This window comes from Oncorhynchus keta, unplaced genomic scaffold, assembly GCF_023373465.1.
Source record: "Oncorhynchus keta strain PuntledgeMale-10-30-2019 unplaced genomic scaffold, Oket_V2 Un_contig_3627_pilon_pilon, whole genome shotgun sequence".
NCBI classification, from domain to species: Eukaryota; Metazoa; Chordata; class Actinopteri; order Salmoniformes; family Salmonidae; genus Oncorhynchus; species Oncorhynchus keta.
The window spans coordinates 192,585-218,216 of record NW_026287341.1 but is presented as its reverse complement, the minus strand read 5'-3'; the positions used below and the strand labels follow the sequence as shown (position 1 = coordinate 218,216).

The following is a 25,632-nucleotide window of genomic DNA, read 5'->3' as shown; positions in this document are numbered from 1 at the left end:
ACACAGAGAAACATAGCTGTTAATGTAGACCCTGCTACTGAAACAGACCTGGAGTGTGGATACACAGAGAAACATAGTTGTTAATGTAGGCCCTGCTACTGAAACAGACCTGGAGGATACACAGAGAAACATAGCTGTTAATGTAGGCCCTGCTACTGAGAACAGACCTGGCTGTCTTGTTACTTTGAACTCCTGGCAGGATGAAAATAGCTGTTAATGTAGGCCCTGCTACTGAAACAGACCTGGAGGATACACAGAGAAACATAGCTGTTAATGTAGGCCCTGCTACTGAAACAGACCTGGAGGATACACAGAGAAACATAGCTGTTAATGTAGGCCCTGCTACTGAAACAGACCTGGAGGATACACAGAGAAACATAGCTGTTAATGTAGGCCCTGCTACTGAAACAGACCTGGAGGATACACAGAGAAACATAGCTGTTAATGTGGCCCTGCTACTGAAACAGACCTGGAGGATACACAGAGAAACATAGCTGTTAATGTAGACCCTGCTAACATGAAACAGACCTGGAGGATACACAGAGAAACATAGCTGTTAATGTAGGCCCTGCTACTGAAACAGACCTGGAGGATACACAGAGAAACATAGCTGTTAATGTGGCCCTGCTACTGAAACAGACCTGGAGGATACACAGAAAACATAGCTGTTAATGTAGGCCCTGCTACTGAAACAGACCTGGAGGATACACAGAGAAACATAGCTGTTAATGTAATGGCCACCTAGACCCTGGAGGATACACAGAAAACATTACAATGGTAGGCCCTGCTACCCTGGGAAACAGACCTGGAGGATACACAGAGAAACATAGCTGTTAATGTGGCCCTGCCTGAAACAGACCTGGAGGATACACAGAGAAACATAGCTGTTAATGTGGCCCTGCTACTGAAAACAGACCTGGAGGATACACAGAGAAACATAGCTGTTAATGTAGGCCCTGCTACTGAAACAGACCTGGAGGATACACAGAGAAACATAGCTGTTAATGTAGGCCCTGCTACCCTGAAACAGACCTGGCATCTACACAGAGAAACATCATTAATGGGCCCTATCCCTGGACTGAAACAACCATGAATGGATACATCCCTGAGAAACATATTACAATGTGATTTTTACAATACAAAGTCTATTGTGAGTTTGGTTTTAAGTGGAGGCACAGTGGCCTGTCTATGCTTTCGGTTCTGTTAGCGTAATCACTGTTTTCAATTCGGTCTGTAGATTGTACAAAGGAAAAGTAGCAATGTGTATGGCTGTGTGTGTGTGTGTGTGTGTGTGTGTGTGTGTGTCCCACCTGTCAGCATGGACAGTGTGGTGGTCTTCCCGGCTCCATTGTGCCCCAGCAGAACTGTGATCTGGCCCTCGAACATGTTCACTGTCAGATCCTTGACAGCCTGCCGCGTCTTGTTACCCACTTTGAACTCCTGGCAGGATGAAAATCTAAATGATTACAATGGCATCCCTATCCCTGGATTAACATCATTACAATGGCCAACCTATCCCTGGATTAACATCATTACAATGGCCAACCTATCCCTGGATTAAAATCATTACAATGGTCAACCTATCCCTGGATTAAAATCATTAATGGTCAACCTATCCCTGGATCAACATCATTACAATGGCTTTACCTACCCCTAGATTAAAATCATTACAATGGCCAACCTATCCCTGGATTAACATCATTACAATGGTCAACCTATCCCTGGATCAACATCATTACAATGGCATACCTACCCCTAGATTAAAATCATTACAATGGCCAACCTATCCCTGGATTAACATCATTACAATGGTCAACCTATCCCTGGATCAACATCATTACAATGGCCAACCTATCCCTGGATCAACATCATTACAATGGCCAACCTATCCCTGTATCAACATCATTACAATGGCCAACCTATCCCTGGATTAAAATCATTACAATGGCCAACCTATCCCTGGATTAACATCATTACAATGGTCAACCTATCCCTGGATTAAAGGCATCATTACAATGGTAACCTATCCCTGGATTAACATCATTACAATGGCCAACCTATCCCTGGATTAACATCATTACAATGGTCAACCTATCCCTGGATCAACATCATTACAATGGCCAACCTATCCCTGGATCAACATCATTACAATGGCCAACCTATCCCTGTATCAACATCATTACAATGGCCAACCTATCCCTGGATTAACATCATTACAATGGTCAACCTATCCCTGGATCAACATCATTACAATGGCCAACCTATCCCTGGATCAACATCATTACAATGGTCAACCTATCCCTGGATCAACATCATTACAATGGTCAACCTATCCCTGGATTAACATCATTACAATGGTCAACCTATCCCTGGATCAACATCATTACAATGGCATACCTACCCCTAGATTAAAATCATTACAATGGCAAACCTATCCCTAGATTAAAATCATTACAATGGCATACCTATCCCTAGATTAAAATCATTACAATGGCCTACCTACCCCTGGATTAAAATCATTACAATGGTCAACCTATCCCTGGATTAAAATCATTACAATGGCCTACCTACCCCTGGATTAAAATCATTACAATGGCCAACCTATCCCTGGATTAAAATTATTACAATGGCATCCCTATCCCTGGATTAACATCATTACAATGGCCAACCTATCCCTGGATCAACATCATTACAATGGCCAACCTATCCCTGGATTAAAATCATTACAATGGCATCCCTATCCCTGGATTAAAATCGTTACAATGGCATACCTATCCCTGGATTAAAATCGTTATAATGGCCAACCTATCCCTGGATTAAAATCGTTACAATGGCCAACCTATCCCTAGATTAACATCATTACAATGGTCAACCTATCCCTGGATCAACATCATTACAATGGCATACCTATCCCTGGGGGAATCATTCCATCGAAATGATTACAATGACCAACCTATCTCTGGATTAAAATCATTCCATCTAAGTGACTACAACTGCCTATTTATCCACTGAGAAAATCATTAAGGACCGCAGCCACCCGAGCCACGGCCTGTTCTCCCCATTTCCATCACTCTGACGCGGGCAATATAGGAGCATCATGACAAAAACTTCCTGCACTGTTTGGAGCCTAACAATTTCACTGTACCCTGCAATTACATCTGCGACCCTGTGCATGTGACTAATAAACTAATTTGATGACAACAATAGCCTACCTATCCCTGAGGGAAGTCATTATTTTGCTCTTTATTATCCATCTCCAGCCCTGGGTCTAATCACCTCATCTCCAGCCCTGGGTCTAATCACCTCATCTCCAGCCCTGGGTCTAATCACCTCATCTCCAGCCCTGGGTCTAATCACCTCATCTCCAGCCCTGGGTCTAATCACCTCATCTCCAGCCCTGGGTCTAATCACCTCATCTCCAGCCCTGGGTCTAATCACCTCATCTCCAGCCCTGGGTCTAAGGGCCTAGCGTCATAATCGCCTTCTCCGTTATCCTTCTCCTCATCTCCTTCTCCCAAACTTAGCAACGTGTTTTATCTCCCCAGCCCTGGGTTGTGTTGATTAATCTTCAAACGGAAGAAAACATACAAAAAATGTACCAAAAATCTCCTCCTGCCTAGTTCCAGTTCAAAAACATCATTACATAACAATAAGAAATGAGATGCTCTTTTACATGTTGAGGACCACACTGAAATAAAGGCACACTCCCATAATGGTAAAGTTACAAGGGGATTTCTTTCTTTTTTTGGAAAAACATGTTCAACCACTTGATGTCTCAGTCTCAATTCGCTTCCCAACTCCTTGGCCCAAGCCTTCTATGTATAGGGAACTGAAGAGTCTGAACAGTATAAGCAGTGTAGTGGAGGAGCTTTCACTGTGTTGCTTCCACTCTACAGATCTGCAGACATCATAGGGTTACAGCCAAGGGGAGGGGTAGGGATAGAATTGGGACTGGGTGGACAGGTTGCATTTAAGACCTTGCCTTGTTCAGGTGTTTGATCTTGACTCCTGAGACCAGTCCGGCTGGCTCCTCCTCGATGAACTCTCCCTTCAGAGCCTTCTCCACGTCTTCCTCTTCCTTCACCATGGCCATGCGGGGGCTGCTGCACCAGTAGGACGGCTGGAGAGAAAGGGAATGGGAGAAAGAAAATAAGTGGAATGCTTCTCTTTCCTCAGCTCGTACCCTTATGGTCAGTATCAGAAAGATACCTCTATCATAGGTCTTGTCTATGGAGTAAACATTAACCTAGTCAGGGATGGTCAACTCCAGTCCTCGGGGACGGAGTAGTCATACTTTCCCCCCATCCCTAGTCAACACAACTGATGAAACTAAAAGCATTCTAAACTGAAGACCATGATTAGTTGATTATTGGAGTCAGATGTATTAGCAGGGGCTTTGGAAAACATTCAAATGAGACCCAAACTAAGGTCAATGACAAAGCATCCAAAACAAAACCACCCGATAGTTTCACCCTGCTTTCAAATGGCGCGTTCATTGTGAGAATCCCGCGAGCCCTCGTCGTTTGGCGGGCGAAAATGTTAGTGTCACTCAAATACATGCACTCTATTGCGCGCGGCCGATTTGGGGCACGTTCTTTTCCAAGTAACAGCAATTGAAGGCGGTTTGTCTGTTCGCGCTGATCATTGTTTTACATGTTAAAAACATCATAAAGCTCGATTCTGCACATAGTTTGACCAGTTTAGTCGACATATAATATGTAAATTTGAAGTTTTGATGCGCAAGAGTGCGGGACCAGAAGTCATTTTGGGTGCATTTCAGCTGAAGCTGTTAGCATATGCTAATACAGAGACACACAACGTGAAACCAAACAATGTATTGGGTAAGTATGACTCCTTCTACGTCTTCTGATCGAAGAACATCAAAGGTAAGGGAATATTTATGTGGTTATTTTGGGTTTCTGTGGACTCCAAACGTAGAGGAGACATACTGCTAATATCTGAGCGCCGTCTCATTGTATTACATTTACATTTAAGTCATTTAGCAGACGCTCTTATCCAGAGCGACTTACAAATTGGTGCATTCACCTTATAGCCAGCCAGTGAACGAAATCTGTAACGTTAAAAATAAATGTAATACAGCGGTTGCATTAAGAAGAAGTGTATCTTTGTAACTATATGTAGAACATGTATATTTAGTCATGTTTATTGCTTGTTATCTGACGTTATCTGTCGGAGCTATCATCATTTCTCCGGACATTTGAGTAGCATTTTTTGAAATGTCGTCATTGTAAACAGAGATTTATGGATATAAATGGCATATTATTGAAAAAAAAAAAATGTATTGTGTAACATGTACTATTTCTGTCATCTGATGAAGATTTTCAAAAGGTTAGTTAATGATTTATTTTTTAATCCTGCTTTTATAATTTTATATTTTCTGGGACAAAATGGCTGCCTCTCGTCTTTTGTTTCGGTGGTGGTCTAATATAAATATGTGCTATGTTTTCGCCGTAAAACATTTTAGAAATCTGACTTGCTGGGTAGATGAACAGTGTTTATCTTTCATTTGAGCTATTGGACTTGTTAATGTGTGGAGGTTAAATATTTCTAAGAATATTTTTTTGCATTTTGCGTTATGGTAATGAGCTTGAGCCGTAGTCACGATACCGGATCCGGGATGGGTCGTCGCAACCCTGGACCTTAAAGGAACCATCAGACATCTGTCTAACCCTAGTGGACCTTAAAGGAACCATCAGACATCTGTATAACCCTAGTGGACCTTAAAGGAACCATCAGACAACTGTCTAACCCTAGTGGACCTTAAAGGAACCATCAAAGACATCTGTCTAACCCTAATGCAAGGGTTCTCAAACTTTAAGGGGCTGAGGACCCCTATCGTGGTATCAAATTCATCAGGGACCCACCGTCTTCCATTGCAAAACATTTTGCTATTGTGTGCCCTAATGAACATGTTTGAGTTTCCAGTCCAGGAAACACAGCCAGCCTCACTCTCACTGTCTGACACAACATATACTTCCTGATATTTCTTGTAAATAAAAGTAGTCATTCTGCATTCCTCTCAGACTAGGGGTCAAATGGGCAAAGCTCTAACGCGCATGTGTCAAACTCATTCCACAGAGTGCCGAGTGTCTGCAAGTTTTTACTCCTTCTTTGAACTTGAACAGTAAGGCATTTCCACTGTTTCCATTGTTTAGGGCTTCATTTTTTTTTACCTGCAGACACTCAGCTCTCCATGAAATGAGTTGGACACCCCTGCTCTAATAGATTTCTCCCCTTGGAACACTGACTTCATGGACACACACACACCTTATCTCCCCCCCACACCACCACCCAGACCCAACCTACACCCACTCCTACGTACCAGTAGGAAGAAGTAGCAGGGCAGAGGGACTCCGTACTCCCCTGGGAACACAGCCTCCACGTACCAGGCCACCAGGCCATAGAGCAGGGCATCCAGCAGCAGCAGCCCCAGCACCTGGGCCAGGGAGAAGTCATCGTCCACCGTCACCGACTCAAACAGGTTACACCACTGGATCCCCGTGCCTGAGGGAAGGGGGGGATGGACGGGAGGAGAGGGAGGGAGTAAAGTTGGGTAGAGACATTTGAAATATATTGTGTATAGATTGTGAAGACTCATAATTGGAGTGTTGGTATTTAAACACAACATTGGTATGAGGGCATTGGTGGGAGTGTGTGTGTGTGTCTCTCTGTGTGTGCGTCTCTCTGTGTGAGTCTCATGAGAACATGGCTCACCTTTGCCCTCAAACATGCCTAGTAGCTGCGCTCCCATGGCCATGGCCACATTGGAGATGAGGCAGGAAGACACCTTCTGGGCGTGGCTAAGCAGGTCATAGCGAGGCCATAGGAACACGTACGGCAGGTAGGACAGGAAGTAGATGAAGCCGCCCGCCGCCGCCGCCACATTGGCTGGAGAGGGAGAGAGACGGCGTGTGTTTGAGAAAGATTATAGCAGTCAGACTGCAAAGAATCACTGATCTGCAAATCCCCTTGGATCCCAAATAACTTGTCATTAGTGATTTTGTAGATTGCCTTGCTCAAACTGATCTCCTTAAACACGCTGAGAGGGAAAGGTCTGGAGGGGGGGAAACAGTTGTCACATCGTGGCCCTTTGGGGTGTATATCGTGGATCCCCCCTCTCGCTCTCCCACCACAAGTTATGACTTTATGAAAGAAGGTCATAAATTCCTGCCAGAGATTCTCTCCCCTGGTCATGCAGAAAGAGGGGGGAAATAAAGAGCTTCTCTTGGTTCAACTCCATTTCCCAAAAATTGGAGGATTAAACAATATTTATATTTTTGTGGGAATGGTCCGTGGGTATTTAAAGAACAATCCTGTCAGAGTTGTTTTATTTTGTGACATTAGGAAGGATGGTAGCACAGAATAATGGTAGTTTTTGAAGTGTACGTTTCTCAGTTATTCATTTTCTACCTGAATGTTGTGTACAATATATGATTGAATATGAAACTATTTGTGAGAAGATGTAATGTCATGTTGGCCTTCTAAACGAGATACTTGTTTAGCTATCAAATCAAATTATTCTTACATCAGCTGATATCTCAAAGTGCTGTACAGAAACCCAGCCTAAAACCCCAAACAGCAAGCAATGCAGGTGTAGAAGCATGGTGGCTAGGAAAAGCTCCCTAGAAAGGCCAAAACCTAGGAAGAAACCTAGAGAGGAACCAGGCTATGAGGGGTGGCCAGTCCTCTTCTGGCTGTGCCGGGTAGAGATTATAACAGAACATGGCCAAGATGTTAAAATGTTCATAGATGACCAGAAGGGTCAAATAATAATAATCACAGTAGTTGTCGAGGGTGCAACAAGTCAGCATCTCAGGAGTAAAATGTCAGTTGGCTTTTTATAGCCAATCATTCAGAGTGTCTCTACCGCTCCTGCTGTCTCCAGAGAGTTGAAAACAGCAGGTCTGGGACAGGTAACACGTCCGGCAGAACAGTTGAACAGTTTCGTTAAAGTTTTAACTAGTCAGTGGCCACACCCCAGTGAGCCCAGACATTGCATCAGGCGTCATAGAACCGCCCCTTTTCCCACAGTATAAAACCCACTTCCTACAAAATATACATTAATAAGTCCAGACACGACACGGTGTAGATGCAAGATGGATACCAAATACAAGACAGTCTATGGAAAATGCTCAACACTTTATGAATAACAAAGTATGTTGTACTTGTGGCTTTTATAGTTCCTGTCACACTAGTCGTCCTTGTGAAAGGCAACATATCTCGGCACACACACACCTTGATGAACCGATGTACACAAAGAGGTGTGAGAAGCATGATGGATGTGATGACGGGAACACAAGGTGTGAATGAACACTTCTCTAATGACCCCGTAGGCACAGCCTTGAGACGGTCTGTATACGAATGGTCTGCATGCTTAGAAAAGTCTGTATGATAATTGTCTACACCGATAGGATTCTCGAAAACGTAGGGAAAGCTATAGTCACAATGCATGGTTCCACTGCACCATCAGTGTTTTATAAAGTAACTGTCACACTGTGTTGTTGTTGACTGGTCAGCTTCTACAGAATCTTCAGACAAGACAGTAAAGGAAGAGAGAAATGGGTGGAGAAATAGAGGAGAGAAAACAGAGGAGATGCATTGTGCAAGAGAAATACCACAATACGTTCCTCTTTCTCCCTATTCTTCCTGTGAAATGACTAGGGCCCTGTGAAAAGCCACTTGCGGCTGACAATGTGCTGCTTTAGGCCTGAATGGAGCTTACGTACATAGAAACTACCAAGTTTCCATTATCTGTTCCTTTGGAGAACGAGAGAGACAGAGAGATGACATTCCTTTATGAGAAGAACAATAAAAAGAGGACAGATGAGTGTGTGCAGCTCAACCCATATGAACACAGACAGAGCGCAGAGAGAGAGAGCGACCGGGGGAGAGAGAGAGCGCCGAGAGAGAGATCGTAAGAGCGCCTCGAGAGAGCGAGCGAGCGAGAGCGCCTCGAGAGAGCGAGCGAGCGAGAGCGCCTCGAGAGAGCGAGCGAGCGAGAGCGCCTCGAGAGAGCGAGCGAGCGCCTCGAGCGCGCTCGAGAGAGCGCGGAGCGCGAGCGAGCGAGCGAGCGCCTCGAGAGAGCGAGCGAGCGCCTCGAGAGAGCGCGAGAGCGCCTCGAGAGAGCGAGCGAGAGCGCCGCCTCGAGAGAGCGAGCGCCTCGAGAGAGCGCGCCGCCTCGAGAGAGCGCGAGAGCGCCTCGAGCGCCGCGCCGAGAGAGCGAGCCTCGAGAGCGAGCGAGCGCCTCGAGAGAGCGAGAGCGCCTCGAGAGAGCGAGCGAGAGCGCCTCGAGAGAGCGAGCGCCTCGAGAGCGCGAGAGCGCCTCGAGAGAGCGAGCGAGAGCGCCTCGAGAGAGAGCGAGCGAGAGCGCCTCGAGAGAGAGCGAGCGAGAGCGCCTCGAGCGCAGAGAGCAAGCGAGCGCCTCGCGCGCTCGAGAGAGCGAGCGAGCGCCTCGAGCGAGCGCCGCCTCGAGAGAGCGAGCGAGAGAGAGCGCGAGCGAGAGCGCCTCGAGAGAGCGAGCGAGCGAGAGCGCCTCGAGAGAGCGAGCGAGAGCGCCTCGAGAGAGCGAGCGAGAGCGCCTCGAGAGAGCGAGCGAGAGCGCCTCGAGAGAGCGAGCGAGAGCGCCTCGAGAGAGCGAGCGAGAGCGCCTCGAGAGAGCGAGCGAGAGCGCCTCGAGAGAGCGAGCGAGAGCGCCTCGAGAGAGCGAGCGAGAGCGCCTCGAGAGAGCGAGCGAGAGCGCCTCGAGAGAGCGAGCGAAAGCGCCTCGAGAGAGCGAGCGCGCCTCGAGAGAGCGCCTCGAGAGAGAGCGGCGAGCGCGCGCCTCGAGAGAGCGCCTCGAGCGAGAGCGCCTCGAGAGAGCGAGCGAGAGCGCCTCGAGAGAGCGAGCGAGAGCGCCTCGAGAGAGCGAGCGAGAGCGCCTCGAGAGAGCGAGCGAGAGCGCCTCGAGAGAGCGAGCGAGAGCGCCTCGAGAGAGCAAGCGAGAGCGCCTCGAGAGAGCAAGCGAGAGCGCCTCGAGAGAGCAAGCGAGAGCGCCTCGAGAGAGCAAGCGAGAGCGCCTCGAGAGAGCAAGCGAGAGCGCCTCGAGAGAGCAAGCGAGAGCGCCTCGAGAGAGCAAGCGAGAGCGCCTCGAGAGAGCAAGCGAGAGCGCCTCGAGAGAGCAAGCGAGAGCGCCTCGAGAGAGCAAGCGAGAGCGCCTCGAGAGAGCAAGCGAGAGCGCAGAGAGAGAGCAAGCGAGAGCGCAGAGAGAGAGCAAGCGAGAGCGCAGAGAGAGAGCAAGCGAGAGCGCAGAAAGAGAGCAAGCGAGAGCGCAGAGAGAGCGAGAGAAGAGGAGAAAGATAACCTCCTCCATCCTTTCAGATTAGATGTGAAGGCAGTATTCAGCCTCTGTTCACCCATCAACTCCATCGGTAATTACATACAAGACAACTCTGGGCCAGGGAGAGGTAGTTAGAACAGGGGACTCATTGGTCCTGTGTGTGCAATGCCAGGGTCGAAGATTAATCTTAAAATAGTTATTCTGTGCCCGTCTGGCTATCTGTATTTGCTATTCCTTCAACCTGCATACCTTTCAGACTAGCACACATTGAGAGAGAGACAGAGAGAGAGAGGGGGAGAGAGAGAAAGAACGCGAGAAACATTATTCACAGAAAATTCCACCTGCTTTTGCTCCAAGGTACATTAATAATTCAGTCCCCAGAGAGGCCAGGTGCTACCTAACAGCAGGAGAGGGAGAAAGAGTGAGGGGAGGTGGAGAGAGAAGAGGATGAGCAACAACAGAAATAAAAGCAACAGAAATAAAGGTGATAGAGAGCGTGAGACAGACATTTTCTGCAGATTACACAGACCCACAAAGAATATGTAAACAAATCCAATGTTGATAATCTCCCATATTGATCTGGTGAAATTCCAGTGTGCCATCACAGCAGCAAGATTTGTGAGCTGTTGCCACAAGAAAAGGGCAACCAGGGAAGAACAAAAACCATTGTAAATACAACCCATATGTTTATTTATTTTCCCTTTTCTTCTTTAACCGTTTGCACCTCACTACAACACTGTATATATAGACACATGACATTTGTAATATCTTTATTATTTTGAAACTTTTGTAAGTGTAATGTTTACAGTAAATACTTTATTGTTTATAATCTATTTCACTTTATTTGGAATGCAAGCATATGGTTCCCATGCCAATAAAGCCCCTTAAACTGAAATTGAATTGAGAGAGAGAGACAGGGAGAAATAAAGACAAATTAAGAACTGCCTCATCTCTAAACGCAAGACACTAAAAACCTGAATCCACAGCCCACAAAAGGGGCTCTCCATCCACATCAGCCCCTGATCCAGTCCCCAGTGGACCCCAACATTCAGGCCTGGCTGATTCCTCCATTACTACCAGCAAGAAGCAAAAAGCAATGAAGAAATTATGTTTCAGTTTGCTTCCTGAATTTAAATGAAGCCCCCTTTGCAGAGTCACGCCAAGGAGCCCGTCAATGTGAGTACCCACTCACCTAACTCTGCAGTTCAGATCTGAATGTGAGTACCCACTCACCTAACACTGCAGGAGGTCAGAGTTTCAGGCAGCGGAAGGCCACCTGGAGAGGGGTCCTGTTGTGACTAGGGGCCAGGCACAGCTGAGGCCAGCTAAAAGCCCTTTCTTGCCCTACTCTAATAATGACATCATACTGTATGTCACACACCCAACCAATAATGTAAAAAAAAAAAAAGAATCAGGAGAAAATATATCATGCACACCGTAATCAGACGCAATTTCAACGTTTTAATTTGCTAAGCTTTCAGCTACTCTTTTACAAGCCAAAGCCTGACAGAAATTGTATGGCAGCTGGGAGTAAATAACAGCTTGTCTGATTACACCAGAGTCCAAATTGGTCTTGAACACAAGACCAATCTCCATCTGCACTCTTTTGTTGAGGAACGATTTGGAGAAATTGAACTGGACTTTTTTGTTCGAAAAGATATGGAAGTATAGAAGAAAGAAATTGTGAAAGAGAAATGATAAAGGACTACCAAGCATCATCAACTGAAGGCCATTTAATAATCACCATTACCTTTTTGTGTGAGCAAATAACCAAAGTAGCCTGTGTGAGATTGGCTGTATGTGATTGGCTGTGCTTTAATCCTCGGTCATGTTCAGTCCGCACAAACCAAGAAAACCTTCCGAAACTGATTGAAATGAAGAGGTACCCTCTGAACTTGTCCAATAAGAAACGCTTATTTTTGTTTTACATTTAGATTTTTTTTTTCTACAGTGTGCCTTTCTGAACATAACCCTGACAACGGTGAACAGAACAACCACACAACCTCTGTAAAGTCAGTCCGGAGACTAGTTGACATTTTTTGCGAACCTCACAAGTCATCTTTCCAGTACAGCACAACTCTGACCACACCAGCGGGGATAAAAGAGCAACATCCGCATTGTGCCGAGATGAATAGATCAACACCCAGGATGTGTAGAACTGGAAATGTAATGTATCATATAGCATCAATCGCATTCGATTAGAACATAAACAATTGATTATTCTAAACCTCCCAAGCATGTGTATTGGCTGCTAAACATAAACGTGTAGACATACAGGTTTTTAACCACATCTCCTCTCCCTTTGTTCCAGTTTGTCACTTTGAGTGACTGTTGAATTATTCCATGAGGCCGAATAGACATTTGATTGCCCATCTTCCAGGCTCCAATGACTGATGGAGCTGGTTTACTGCTGTTCACTCAGAGGAAAGACGAAACAACCTCAGAGTCAAATAATATGATCTACACTACATTTACGGTTGAAGTCGGAAGTTTACATACACCTTAGACAAATACATTTAAACTCAGTTTCACAATTCCTGACATTTAATCCTAGTAGAAATTCCCTGTTTTAGGTCAGTTAGGATCAACAATATATTTTAAGAATGTGAAATGTCAGAATAATAGTAGAGAGAATGATTTCAGCTTTTATATCTTTCATCACATTCCCAGTGGGTCAGAAGTTCACATACACTCAATTAGTATTTGGTAGCATTGACTTTAGATTGTTTAATTTGGGTCAAACATTTTGGGTAGCCTTCCACAAGCTTCCCCTAATAAGAATTTTGGCCCATTCCTCCTGACAGAGCTGGTGTAACTGAGTCAGGTATGTAGGCCTCCTTGCTCGCACATGCTTTTTCAGTTCTGCCCACAAATTTTCTATGGGATTGGGGTCAGGGGTTTGTGATGGACACTCCAATACCTTGACTTTGTTGTCCTTAAGGCATTTTGCTACAACTTTGGAAGTATGCTTGGGGTCATTGTCCATTTGGAAAACCCATTTGGAAGTATGCTTGGGGTCATTGTCCATTTGGAAGACCCATTTGGAAGTATGCTTGGGGTCATTGACCATTTGGAAGACCCATTTGGAAGTATGCTTGGGGTCATTGTCCATTTGGAAGACGTATTTGCGACCAAGTTGTAACTGATGTCTTGAGATGTTGCTTCCATATACCCACATCATTTTCCTACCTCATGATGCCATCTATTTTGTGAAGTACACCAGACCCTCCGACAGCAAAGCACCCCCATGACATGATGCTGCCACCCCCGTGCTTCACGGTAGGGATGGTGCTCTTCTGCTTGCAAGCTTCCCCCTTTTTCCTCCAAATATAACGATGGTCATTATGGCCAAACAGTTCTATTTTTGTTTCATCAGACCAGAGGACATCTGCAAAAAGTACGATCATTGTCCCCATGTGCAGTTGCAAACCGTAGTCTTGCTTTTTTATGGCGGTTTTGGAGCAGTGGCTTCTTCCTTGCTGAGTGGCCTTTCAGGTTGTCATTATTTTACTGTGGATATAGATACTTTTGTACCCGTTTCCTTCAGCATCTTCACAAGGTCCTTTGCTGCTGTTCTGGGACTGATTTGCACATTTCGCACCAAATTACATTCATCTCTAGGAGACAGAACGCGTCTCCTTCCTGAGCGGTATGACGGCTGCGTGGTCCCATGGTGTTTATACTTGCGTACTATTGTTTGTACAGATGAACATGGTACCTTCAGGCATTTGGAAATTGCTCCAAAGGATGAGCCAGACTTGTGAAGGTTTAAAATAATTTTTCTTGGCTGATTTCTTTTGATTTTCCCATGATGTCAAGCAAAGAGGCACTGAGTTTGAAGGTAGGCCTTGAAATACATCCACAGGTACACCTCGAATTGACTCAAATTATGTAAATTAAACATTAAAAACATTTTCTGGAATTTTCCAAGCTGTTTAAAGGCACAGTCTACTTAGTGTATGTAAACTTCTGATCCACTGGAATTGTGATGCAGTGAATTACAAGTGAAATAATCTTTATGTAAACAATTGTTCAAAAATTACTTGTCATGCACAAAGTAGATGTCCTAACCGACTTGCCAAAACTATAGTTTGTTAACAAGAAATGTGAGGAGTGGGTGAAAAACATGTTAATGACTCCAACCTAAGTGTATGTAAACTTCCAACTTCAACTGTAACAGAACATACTATACACAATGGAGCATCTCTCAGATAGCACAGGACGGCTGAGGTTTTAGAAAACCATGAATAAACAGACCGATGCAAGGTCGGACAGACATTTTGAGACACACACAAACAAACAAACCTCTTGAAACACACACACACACCTCTTGAGAAGAAGGCACTGATCATGAAGCTGAAGTTGATGGTTGCCACGGCAAAGACAAGCAGGAAGACAAAGACCAGGGTGGGGTCACTATAGGTCAACACAGCTCCATTAGGGCTCACCTAGAAAGGGCCAGGACAGGAAAGAACACCATTATCATCATGAATACTAAACACACTGAATGAAAAATAATTCCCCTCCTCAAAGCAATAGAAAGAAAAGACGAGTTAAGTGTTTTTGTTTGTGTTTTATAACATAACCGTTATGTAAAGTGCAAACTCACCTTGATGCAGAAGAGCAGCGTGACGAAGAACATGGAGATGGCGAGGAAGAGGAAGAACATGAGGAACCAGGCCGTCCAGTGCAGCCAGTTACTGAGGCCCATCATCCGCATGTACTCCTGTAGAGAGTAAATAGAGTGAGATGGACCGTTTGTTTGACTGACAGGTAATCCACCACCTCACCCACCTTGAGCTTCCTCTCCTTCTCCTGCACCACGGCCCTCACGATGTTCAGAGAGGTATAGGTGAGGCTCAGCACCAGGAGGAGGGGCAGCTGGTTCTGGATGGCCAGGATGAACACGTCGTAGATGAATGGCGGGAAGGGGAATCGGCGGAGGACCACCCGGGTCTGGGAGAAGAGCCAGGCTGCTCCTGTGCTGTTATAGGAACGCATGATGGCCTTGTTGACCGCATGCTGCACTGCCAGGAAGCCCTCGCGGAAGTAACCTACGGAGAGGAACCGGGTTGTTAGAATAACTACATCCCAATTCTCACAATGTGGGCCCTTGTGCACTCCTCCCCATGGATCAGCACAAACATGTGCTACAGCCTAGGGAGGTTCTTTAATAAATCTCCTGACAATGTTAGTCTGTGAAACCCAAGTCATGTTTTCCTGTTTGCTTATGGTGGAATACAGCTCATTCAGTTCAGCGTTAGTGCCAGCATCAGTCTGTGGTGGTATGTAAACAGCTACAAAGAATACAGATGAAAACTCTCAGGCGAACAATAGCTCGAGACTTCCTTAGATATCATGCACCGGCTGTTGTTTACAAAAATACGTAGACCGCCGCCCCTTGTCTTACCAGACGCCTATGTTCTATCCTGCCGGTACATCGTATAACCAGCCAGCTATATGATAATATTGTCGTCATTCAGCCACAACTCCGTGAAGCATAAGATGTTACAGTTTTTGGTAGTTGGCAGTTTAATCTTCCCCATAACACGGTGAACAACGCATATAAAACAACAAACAAATATTGGCTGGGGCCACGTAAAACACCTGCCTGCATTCTCCAGCGCCATCTTACGAGGACCCATTCTCAGCGTCTATACCTTGGGCCCATTGTTTTTCCTGTTCATGTCATACTGTATACTAGTGGGGAAAAAACATCTGGTTCTAAGTATGACACTCTTCCATTACCATGGAGATAAACAGGAAATGAGGACTCATTCTGACCTTTTTACCAGATCATTCCTTAACCCCACCAGAAGTTCATTTTAAAATATACTGACCTGAAAATGATGACAACAGCTACTCACTGAATAATCTGAACTGATGAAGGGATAGACTAAAGAGGCAGGAGGTAGGCCTCAGTAATGATGAAGACTTTTTAATCCATATTTAAAATTCATGAATTCTGACTGAAACTCTTTGTGGTTATTGTCAAGTAGACTGGAATGGTTTCCTCTAGGCGAGCCTTGGGCCATATTCATTAGGCACCATTTTTTTTTTAAACACTGAAACATTTTCGTAAATGTTTTCCATTGTGTGCTTTAATAAATATGACCCTGATATCTCCCATTAGAGACACATTAACACAGCTACTTAATTTGAGATCAAAGGTCTGGCTCAGTAGAGAACACCAGAACGCCAGTTCTCCTCTGTTCTCATCATCTCTTCCTCTTTTGAGCTAAAAAAAAAAAGTGTACCTATGATGACAATTACAGGCCTCTCATCTTTTTAAGTGGGAGAACTTGCACAATTGGTGGCTGACTAAATAATTTTTTTGTCCCACTGTACAGACTCACCAGGCGTCCCCCCCTGGAGGTCGTACTGCTCCCTGGGCCCGGGCAGTTGGAAGAGGGGGAACAAGTTGAGGGTGTGCCAGTCAAAGTCATTGTTGATGTTTAGCTCAGACTTCTCCTTGGCCGGGGCATTACGGGGACTAAAGCTGAACCGCAGGTGGTAGCTGACCTGTAGGGGATAGGAGGGAGGGAAAGAAATAGAGAGTAAAAGAGAGAAACATTATGAACAACTGGAAGAGTGTATTTTCTTTTTGTAGATGTGAAAGATCAGAATATATATATATATATATATATATATATATATATATATATATATATATATATATATATATATATATATATATATATACATATAGATCCAGGGTAGAAAAAAAACATTTAAAAAAAAACACGCCCCGTTAAGAACACACATATATATAAATATATATATATATATATATATATATATATATATATATATATATATAGACTTTCAGACCTCTCTGCCCAACACACACCTAATCACCAACACATTCCACTGACACAGGAGTTAAATCTCCATAGGGAGGATGGTGTCCATCAACCCAACCAGGTAATTCTCGTCTCTTTTTCCTGACTTCCTTCCAGCAGGTCATTCCCGCTGCACAGGTTAAACAAACACTGTGGAGCTTTGGCCTTTGGTGTGTCGAGGTCTGCCGCTTTCTGTCCAATCTGCTCATTTCTGTAGAATATCTATGTCTCTATAGGCAACCCCTTTTGGCTCAAGAGCAACCTCAGATGCAAACGTTCTGTATAGCCTCAAACCAGGAGGAAATGCTAAAGTGTGGTTAAAGGTTAGCATGTCAAGGATTTGGCTGGACTGCAGGTGACTCCAGGATTATTGTATTTGAATGAGGGACAATAATACCGTCAGTGATAACCAGATGTTTTCATATGTAAACAAAGAGCTGATTCAGGGTTCAAGGTTCAAGTAGGGTGACCACATGTCCCAGATTGTACGGTACAGTCCTGCATTTTGGCCTTTCGTCCCACAACCAAACAATCATGTCCCGCATTTTACCAACAAATGAAAACATCACTAATTTAGAAAAAAGGTACATTTGTCTTGTATTTCAGTCAGACTTCCTATTCCTTTGCTGAGAAGTGACATTCCAACCGGTCTTGTTTGAAGTCACGTTGAGCTTACGACAAGATAAATATCAAGGATGTGGTGCTGGTGATATTAAACACTTCTCCAATCGTTGTTGAGATCTGATATTCTGCGCAACACAAGAAGAGACATAGGCCAATGTTATATCATCAACCAATCACATTTGTCAAAACCTTTCGGGCTAAATTCCAGCTAAACTTGAAGGACTGTTAATTAACTACTAACAAAAATTGTGTGTAACGAAGAGCTACTAATGTCAGTAAATAGTCATATTAGACAAAGATATAAGGTCATTTTGGCAAACTTGTGAGGCTGTCCATGCTCATTAGTTGCTCATTCAACATATTTGCTGCTACTTCATTCAATACCGTTTTAAAAGTCTCTCTTCCTAACTGTTTAACATTTCCTAAGACAAACCAGCAATGATTCCTTGGCAAAATATAGCCAGGAGTTTGTGTGAGGAAAAAAGTGTAGGCAAGGTACACTTCAATTAGTTCACTCGGTGCTGCGGTAGGGAGATGTGTGTCTGTGTGTGGAAAAATGATTCAGGTGTAGGCTACACTGTCCCACGAATGTCCGTAAAATCATACCATTGTCCCGCTTTTGGGCATTTTAAAATGTGCTCACCCTAGGTTAAAGTACAGTGAAGCAGACTGGTCACACACATACTGTTATTTATTTTTAATTTCACCTTTATTTAACCAGGTAGCCCAGTTGAGAATAAGTTCTCATTTACAACTGCGACCTGGCCAAGATAAAGCATAGCAGTGCGACACAAACAATAACACAGAGTTACACATGGAATAAACAAAACAAGCATTCAGTCAATAATACACGAGAAAAAGTCTATATACAGTGTGTGCAAATGAGGTAGGAGAAGAGAAGTAAAGGCAATAAATAGGCCATAGTGGCAATATAATTACAATATAGCAATTAAACACTGGAGTGATAGATGTGCAGAAGATGAATGTGCAAGTAGAGATACTGGGGTGCAAAGGAGCAAAAATAAATAACAGTATGGGGATGAGGTAGTTGGATGGGCTATACACATATGGGCTATGTACAGGTGCAGTGATCTGTGAGCTGCTCTGACAGCTGGTGCTTAAAGCTAGTGAGGGAGATATGAGTCTCCAGCTTCAGTGATTTTTGCAGTTCATTCCAGTCATTGGCAGCAGAGAACTGGAAGGAAAGGTGGCCGAAGAGGAATTGGCTTAGGGGTGACCAGTGAAATATACCTTCTGGAGCGCGTGCTATGGGTGGGTGCTGCTATGGTGACCAGTGAGCTGAGATAAGGCTTTACCTAGCAAAGACTTATAGATGACCTGGAGCCAGTAGGTTTGGCGACGAATATGAAGCGAGGGCCAGCCAACGAGAGCATACAGGTCGCAGTGGTGGGTGGTATATGGGGCTTTGGTGACAAAACAGATGGCACTGTGATAGCAAATTGGATGCAGTCTGAATAGAGTGTTGGAGGCTATCCTGTAAATGACATTGCCAAATCAAGGATCGGTAGGATGGTCAGTTTTACGAGGATATGTTTGGCAGCAAGAGTGAAGGACGCTTTTTTGCGAAATAGGAAGCCGATTCTAGATTGAATTTTGGCCAGGTCGATGAATACAGCTGCACAGTATTGACTCTTATCAATGGCGGTTATGATATCGTTTAGGACCTTGAGCATGGCTGAGGTGCACCCATGACCAGCTCGGAAACCAGATTACATAGCGGAGAAGGTACGGTGGGATTTGAAATGGTCGGTGATCTGTTTGTTAACTTGGCTTTCGAAAACCTTAGACAGGCAGGGTAGGATAGATATAGGTCGGTAGCAGTTTGGGTCTACAGTGTGTCATGGCGTTGCCCTCTTTGGGTATAGCGAGCACCATCCCCCTCTCTCTGTCTCCTACACCCAGGCTGCTGCAACCGCAGGTTGTAAATTCCTGGAGGAGATTATCTCCTCATGGCCACAGTATAGAGAGAGAGTGAGTGTCAGAGAGAACAAAGTAATTTCTTCTACCTCACAGAACTGGAGAACCGAATGACATTTATGTTCTGGAGAAGGTATGAAAGATCGGCGGTGAAGAATCCAACTACGAACTGGTGCGTTTGGTACAATTTTGTGAAACTCATGAAAGACAATATGCCACATTACCATAACGCTGTTTATAAAATAGCCTCAGTTGTGAGGCTTACATCTAATTGTTGTATAAAATGAATGAGTGAGGATGGAACTGTTTGTGAAATTATGTAATGTGATTTTGGACTGTTTAATGAAGGAAACTCCAATTCCCTTTGGAGTTTAACTAAATTAGAGGGCCGCCCACGAGCACAGTTATGGTCTGGTGTCATGGGACAGGCCCTTTTCTGCTCTTCTGAATAAAACCCCCACCCGGGTTTTCTATCGCCAGACCAGCTTACCTCGATAACTAGAGGGCCAAGGTTTGAGAGGAGACCGAGCTTACCTCAATTACGAGATGGCTAAAGGATGCAGACCAGCTTACCACGAGAGGGCCAAGGTTTGAGTAGAGACCATAAACATGAGTATAAGCTAAGGTTTGAGTAGACAGCAATAAATTAATGTGTTAATAAATAATAAATGCATGTGTTATCTATCTTTCAACACCACATCCACGTGGTTCAGAGGGTTGGTTGAGGTCTTCCGCCTCTATCCAGCAAGGAGAGGATTCAAATAGTGTTTCCCAGTTTGTCCAAATATGCTCACGGTCATGCATCTCATCTACCTTCTACCCCGTTCCCTCACCCAGTCCCTTCCCAGTCTCGAAGCCTGCATATCTCCTTCACCAATGATGAAAGAATAAACTAAGAAACAATTTATTGGTTTGTTAGGAAACGGGCAGGCATACAGTGCAACATTTTGGTCGACCAAAAGTCTGTTCTTTTGACCAATCGATTGGTCAACATTTTTAAACAAGTATTAAACAAGTATTAAACAAATCAACTTTTTACATTGAGTTTGTCTGATGCTTTAAGCACATGAAATAAGACACAAATTACTCAAGAGGGAGCCAGAGATCAAGATAACCAGGAAAAAAAGATAAAAAACCTGACTCGACCGTTCTCTTCCCGCTCCTGCTGGCTTTCGCAGATTCCGCCCTTACTCTCTTGAAGTTTCCGGTGATAGGCCAATTTATCTTAATATTTCTACTGATCTGCATGCCAGTTATGGTTATGTGGAACTGTTTCATTTAATTTATAAATACGTCTTTGTATCTCAAAATCATTGTCATGTGTTTTATCATAATTCTATTCAAATCTAAGTGAAAATTATACAAACCTAAAAAGTAACTTATTTTGGCATTGCCAGCTATGTAAAAATACCCTATATAAAGCCAACAAATAAAAACATTGCAGCCTGAAGGTAGAAAATATCCTGATAAAAATAAATATAGAAAATCACATTGGCTACGCATGGCCTGTCTGCAACCAACTTGAAACATTGTATCAACTATTAACTTGGGTTGGGCATAAGCTCACAAACTTGCAACATTGTATAAAATATTCTGTGCCAGTGAGCTCGGGACAGACAGCTGTAGGCTATTTGTACAAGGGATAATAAGTAATCAGGTAGGCCTATTTTATGACGTTTCCACTGGATCAGAGCATTATATTTTTCCCTTTCACACCGAGTGGTTATTGAATGGGAGGGAACTGGAACGATTTTTCAACTACATTGAGGAACTATTGTAATTCTCAAAGTATGTAAAAACAGACTGTTTGCTTGCTATTTGAGGTGAAGAAAACATGAATTTGAGAAGCTCCACAGCTCATTAATAGTGGTGTGGCAAACAGAAATAATATCAGACCCCCCCCCCCCCAAATGGGCACATTTCTATGCCTACATTTGCGTGCAGGCCAGGTATCCTATAGTCCTACTTCGAATATGACTAAAGTCACAAAATTCTTAAATGGAATGACATTTTTATTTTATCTCACAAGTGTAGCATAGGTTGTATGCTCCGCAAACAACGTGTCCACTCTGACAATGAGAAAGGAATAATAATCAATTGAATGCATTAACAGAAATGACCGTAATCAACCACAATGTAGATTAGAAATAATAGGACTTAATGGTAAATGTACTACTGGTGATATATATATATATATATATGTATTGTATTGGAGGGAGAGAGCACAGTAAGACAGACGTGCATTGTGCATCTTAGCCACACTCACCTTCTTGGACTGTGCAATCCCTCACGGCCTACGCAATCGATTAGTTCACTGAGATGGGCGCGAATAAGACCGGTGTCTCGTGTTCAATCAATTAAAATATACAGTGCTTTCGGAAAGTATTCAGACCCCTTGACTTTTTCAACATTTTGTTACGTTACAATTTTATTATAAAATTGATTTGTTTTTTTCCCCCTCATCAATCCACACCCTATACCCCATAATAACAAACAAAAACAGGTTTTTAGAAATTTTGCTAATTTATTAAAAATTAAAAACTGAAATATGACATTTACAAAAGTATTCAGACCTTTTACTCAGTACTTTGTTGAAGTACCTTTGGCAGCGATTACAACCTCAAGTCTTCTTGGGTATGACGCTACAAGCTTGGCACTCCTGTATTTGGGGAGTTTCTCCCATTCTTCTCTACAGATCCTCTCAAGCACTGTTAGGTTGGATGGGGAGCGTTGCTGCACAGCTATTTTCAGGTCTCTCCAGATGTTCAAATCGGATTCAAGTCCCGGCTCTGTCTGGGCCACTCAAGGACATTCAGAGATTTGTCCCGAAACCACACCTGCGTTGTCTTGGCTGTGTGCTTAGGTTTGTTGTCCTGTTGGAAAGTGAACCTTCGCCTCAGTCTGAGGTCCTGAGTGCATTGGAGCAGGTTTTCATCAAGGATCTCTTTACTTTGCTCCGTTCATCTTTGCCTCGATCCTGACTAGTCTCCCAGTCCCTGATGCTGAAAAACATCCCCACAGCATGATGCTGCCACCACCATGCTTCACCGTAGGCATGGTGCCCTGATTCCTCCAGACGTGACTCTTGCCATTCAAGCCAAAGAGTTAGATCTTGGCTTCATCAGACCAGAGAATATTGTTTCTCATGGTCTGTCTTTTAGGTGCTGTCATGTGCCTTTTACTGAGGAGTGGCTCCGTCTGGTGACTCTACCATAAAGGCCGGATTGGTGGAGTGCTACAGAGATGAGAACCTTTCAGAAGGACAACCATCTCCACAGAGGAACTCTGGAGCTCTGTCAGAGTGACCATCTGGTTCTTGGTCACCTCCCTGAACAAGGCCCATATCCCCCGATTGCTCAGTTTGGCCGGGCCAGCCAGCTCCAGGAAGAGTCTTGGTGGTTCCAAATTTCTTCCATTTAAGAATGATGGAGGCCACTGTGTTCTTGGGGACTTCAATGCTGCAAACATTTTTGGTACCCTTCCCCAGATCTGTGCCTCGACACAATCCTGTCTCTACGGACAATTCCTTCAACCTCATGGCTTGGTTTTTGCTCTGACATGCACTGTCAACTGTGGGACCTTATATAGACAGGTGTATGCCCTTCCAAATTATGTCCAATCAATTGAATATACCACAGGTGGACTCCAATCAAGTTGTAGAAACAGGATGTACCTGAGCTCAATTTTGAGTCTCATAGCAAAGGGTGTTTTTTTTATTTTTAATACATTTGCAAAAAAGTCTAAAAACCTATTTTCACTGTCATTATGGGGTATTGTCTGTAGATTGCAGAGGATTTTTTTATGCACTTTAGAATAAGGCTGTAACGTGACAAAATGTGGAAAAAGTCAAGGGGTCTGAATACTTTCCAAAGGCATATATATTTCTGCTCGACAAAAAATGAAAACCTCGGACGATCATCAGCCTATCGACCAAACAATCGACCAGGCGACTAATTGGGGTCATCCCTAAGTGCAATACAAACCATATGAATACACTATTAAACCAACCTGTTGGGGCAGTGGCTCATCATCGTGAGTGAAGGAGTGCTCAAACACCACAGCAGCCAGAACCTTCCGAGACTGAGGGTCCTTCCTCACAAAGTCCTCAAACTGCTCCTCTGTCTCAAACCCATGCACTGTTGGGGCAAACAGAGAGGAGAGAGAGAGAGAGAGAGAGAGAGAACATTAGTTGAAGTGACAAAATCCCATGGCATGTCTCAATTTTTCACACCGACTCTCCCTTGAACTTCTTTGGGATTGGTGTCCCTTCCACGAGACGGCTGAGCAAACATAGGCTAATACGATTAGCATGAGGTTGTAAGTAACAAGAAAGTTTCCCAGGACATATGGGATATTGGCAGAAAGCTTAAATTCTTGTTAATCTAACTGCACTGTCCAATTTACAGTAGCTATTACAGTGAAAGAATAAAGAGAGTGCACAAGTTTGAACATGAAAAGTTACTAATAAACAAATAAGGCACATTTGGGCAGTCTTGATTTTTTTTAAATACAGAAATCCAATGTTTCATTGGATCAGTCTAAAACGCTGCACATACACTGCTGCCATCTAGTGGCCAAAATCTAAATTGCACCTGGGCTGGAAAAATACATTATGGCCTTTCTCTTGCATTTCAAATATGGTACAAAAAAAAAATACAAAATAATGGTTTTACCAGATCTATTGTGTTATATTCTCTTACATTCCTTTCACATTTCCAAACTTCAAATCGATTCATTTCAAATGGTACCAAGAATATCCTTGCTTCTGGGCCTGAACTACAGGCAATTAGATTTGGGAAAGTAATTTTAGGCAAAAATTGGAAAAAAAAGGGGCGGATCCTTAATTAACCTTGTGAATTCTACCAGTTGACATGGAGACATACAGTAAGAAGAGAAACAAGTGGAAGGAACAGAACAGTCACACAGGCAAAGACAGGCAGATCCTCCGTCTGTACTACCCTGGTTTGAAAGCCAGCTGAAAACACAACAGGCTCATATAACAGTGGCATGATATAGACACAGTGAAGTTGTGAAATAAGCCTCACTTTCACCCCGTGTTCCAGTTACAGAAAACAATCAATATCTTATCTTGAGCTCAAAATATGTTTTCCATTCATTTATAGATTTGTCTACCACTCCCATAGATTTCAACATACTCTGTTAATCTTATCTTGAGCACTGGTATTCAGGCCCACACACACATAGGCCCTCTTACTCTAAAACAGTTAAAAATCAAAAGTAGCAGTCAGTATCTGCTGCCACCAGCTCCTCCTCATTGACTGCACCAGATTTGCCAGTTCTTGCTGTGAGATGTCACACCACTCTTCCACCAAGGCACCTGCAAGGACCCAAACATTTTGGGGAGGTGGGGGTGGCCCTAGCACTTACCCTCCGATCCAACAGGTCCCAGACGTGCTAAATATGATTGAGATCCAGGCTCGTCGCTGGCCATGGCAGAACAGGAAATCACGCACAGAATGAGCAGTATAGCTGGTGGCATTGTCATGTCAGGATGAGCCTGCAGGAAGGGTACCACATGAGGCAGGAGGATGTCTTCCCTGTAACTCACAGCATTGAGATTACCTGCAATGACTACAAGCTCAGTCCGATGATGCTGTGACACACCACCTCCAGAGTACAGGCCTCAGTGTAACGCTCATTCCTTCGACAACAAACACGAATCCGACCATCACCCCTGGTGAGACAAAACCGCGACTTGTCAGTGAAGAGCACATTTTGCCAGTCCTGTCTGGTCCAGCAACGGTGGGTTTGTGCCCATAGGCGACGTTGTTGCCGGAGATGTCTGGTGAGGACCTGCCTTACAACAGGCCTACAAGCCCTCAGTTCAGCCTCTCTCAGCCTATTGCAGACAGTCTGAGCACTGATGGAGGG

General features: G+C 44.1%; 1 protein-coding gene across 1 annotated transcript in view; it reads right to left on the bottom strand.

Annotated features, from left to right (window-relative positions):
- Positions 1-25,632, bottom strand: part of abca3b (ATP-binding cassette, sub-family A (ABC1), member 3b) — a 58,827-nt gene that overhangs the window by 11,110 nt on the left and 22,085 nt on the right. The window contains exons 4-12 of the mRNA XM_052508448.1: positions 23,749-23,876; positions 16,693-16,858; positions 15,131-15,390; positions 14,946-15,062; positions 14,664-14,784; positions 6,736-6,909; positions 6,344-6,525; positions 3,983-4,120; positions 1,311-1,440 (exon numbers count right to left, since the gene is read on the bottom strand). Of these exons, the coding sequence (XP_052364408.1) occupies positions 1,311-1,440; positions 3,983-4,120; positions 6,344-6,525; positions 6,736-6,909; positions 14,664-14,784; positions 14,946-15,062; positions 15,131-15,390; positions 16,693-16,858; positions 23,749-23,876 (1,416 nt within the window). The remainder of the gene's footprint in view (positions 1-1,310; positions 1,441-3,982; positions 4,121-6,343; positions 6,526-6,735; positions 6,910-14,663; positions 14,785-14,945; positions 15,063-15,130; positions 15,391-16,692; positions 16,859-23,748; positions 23,877-25,632) is intronic.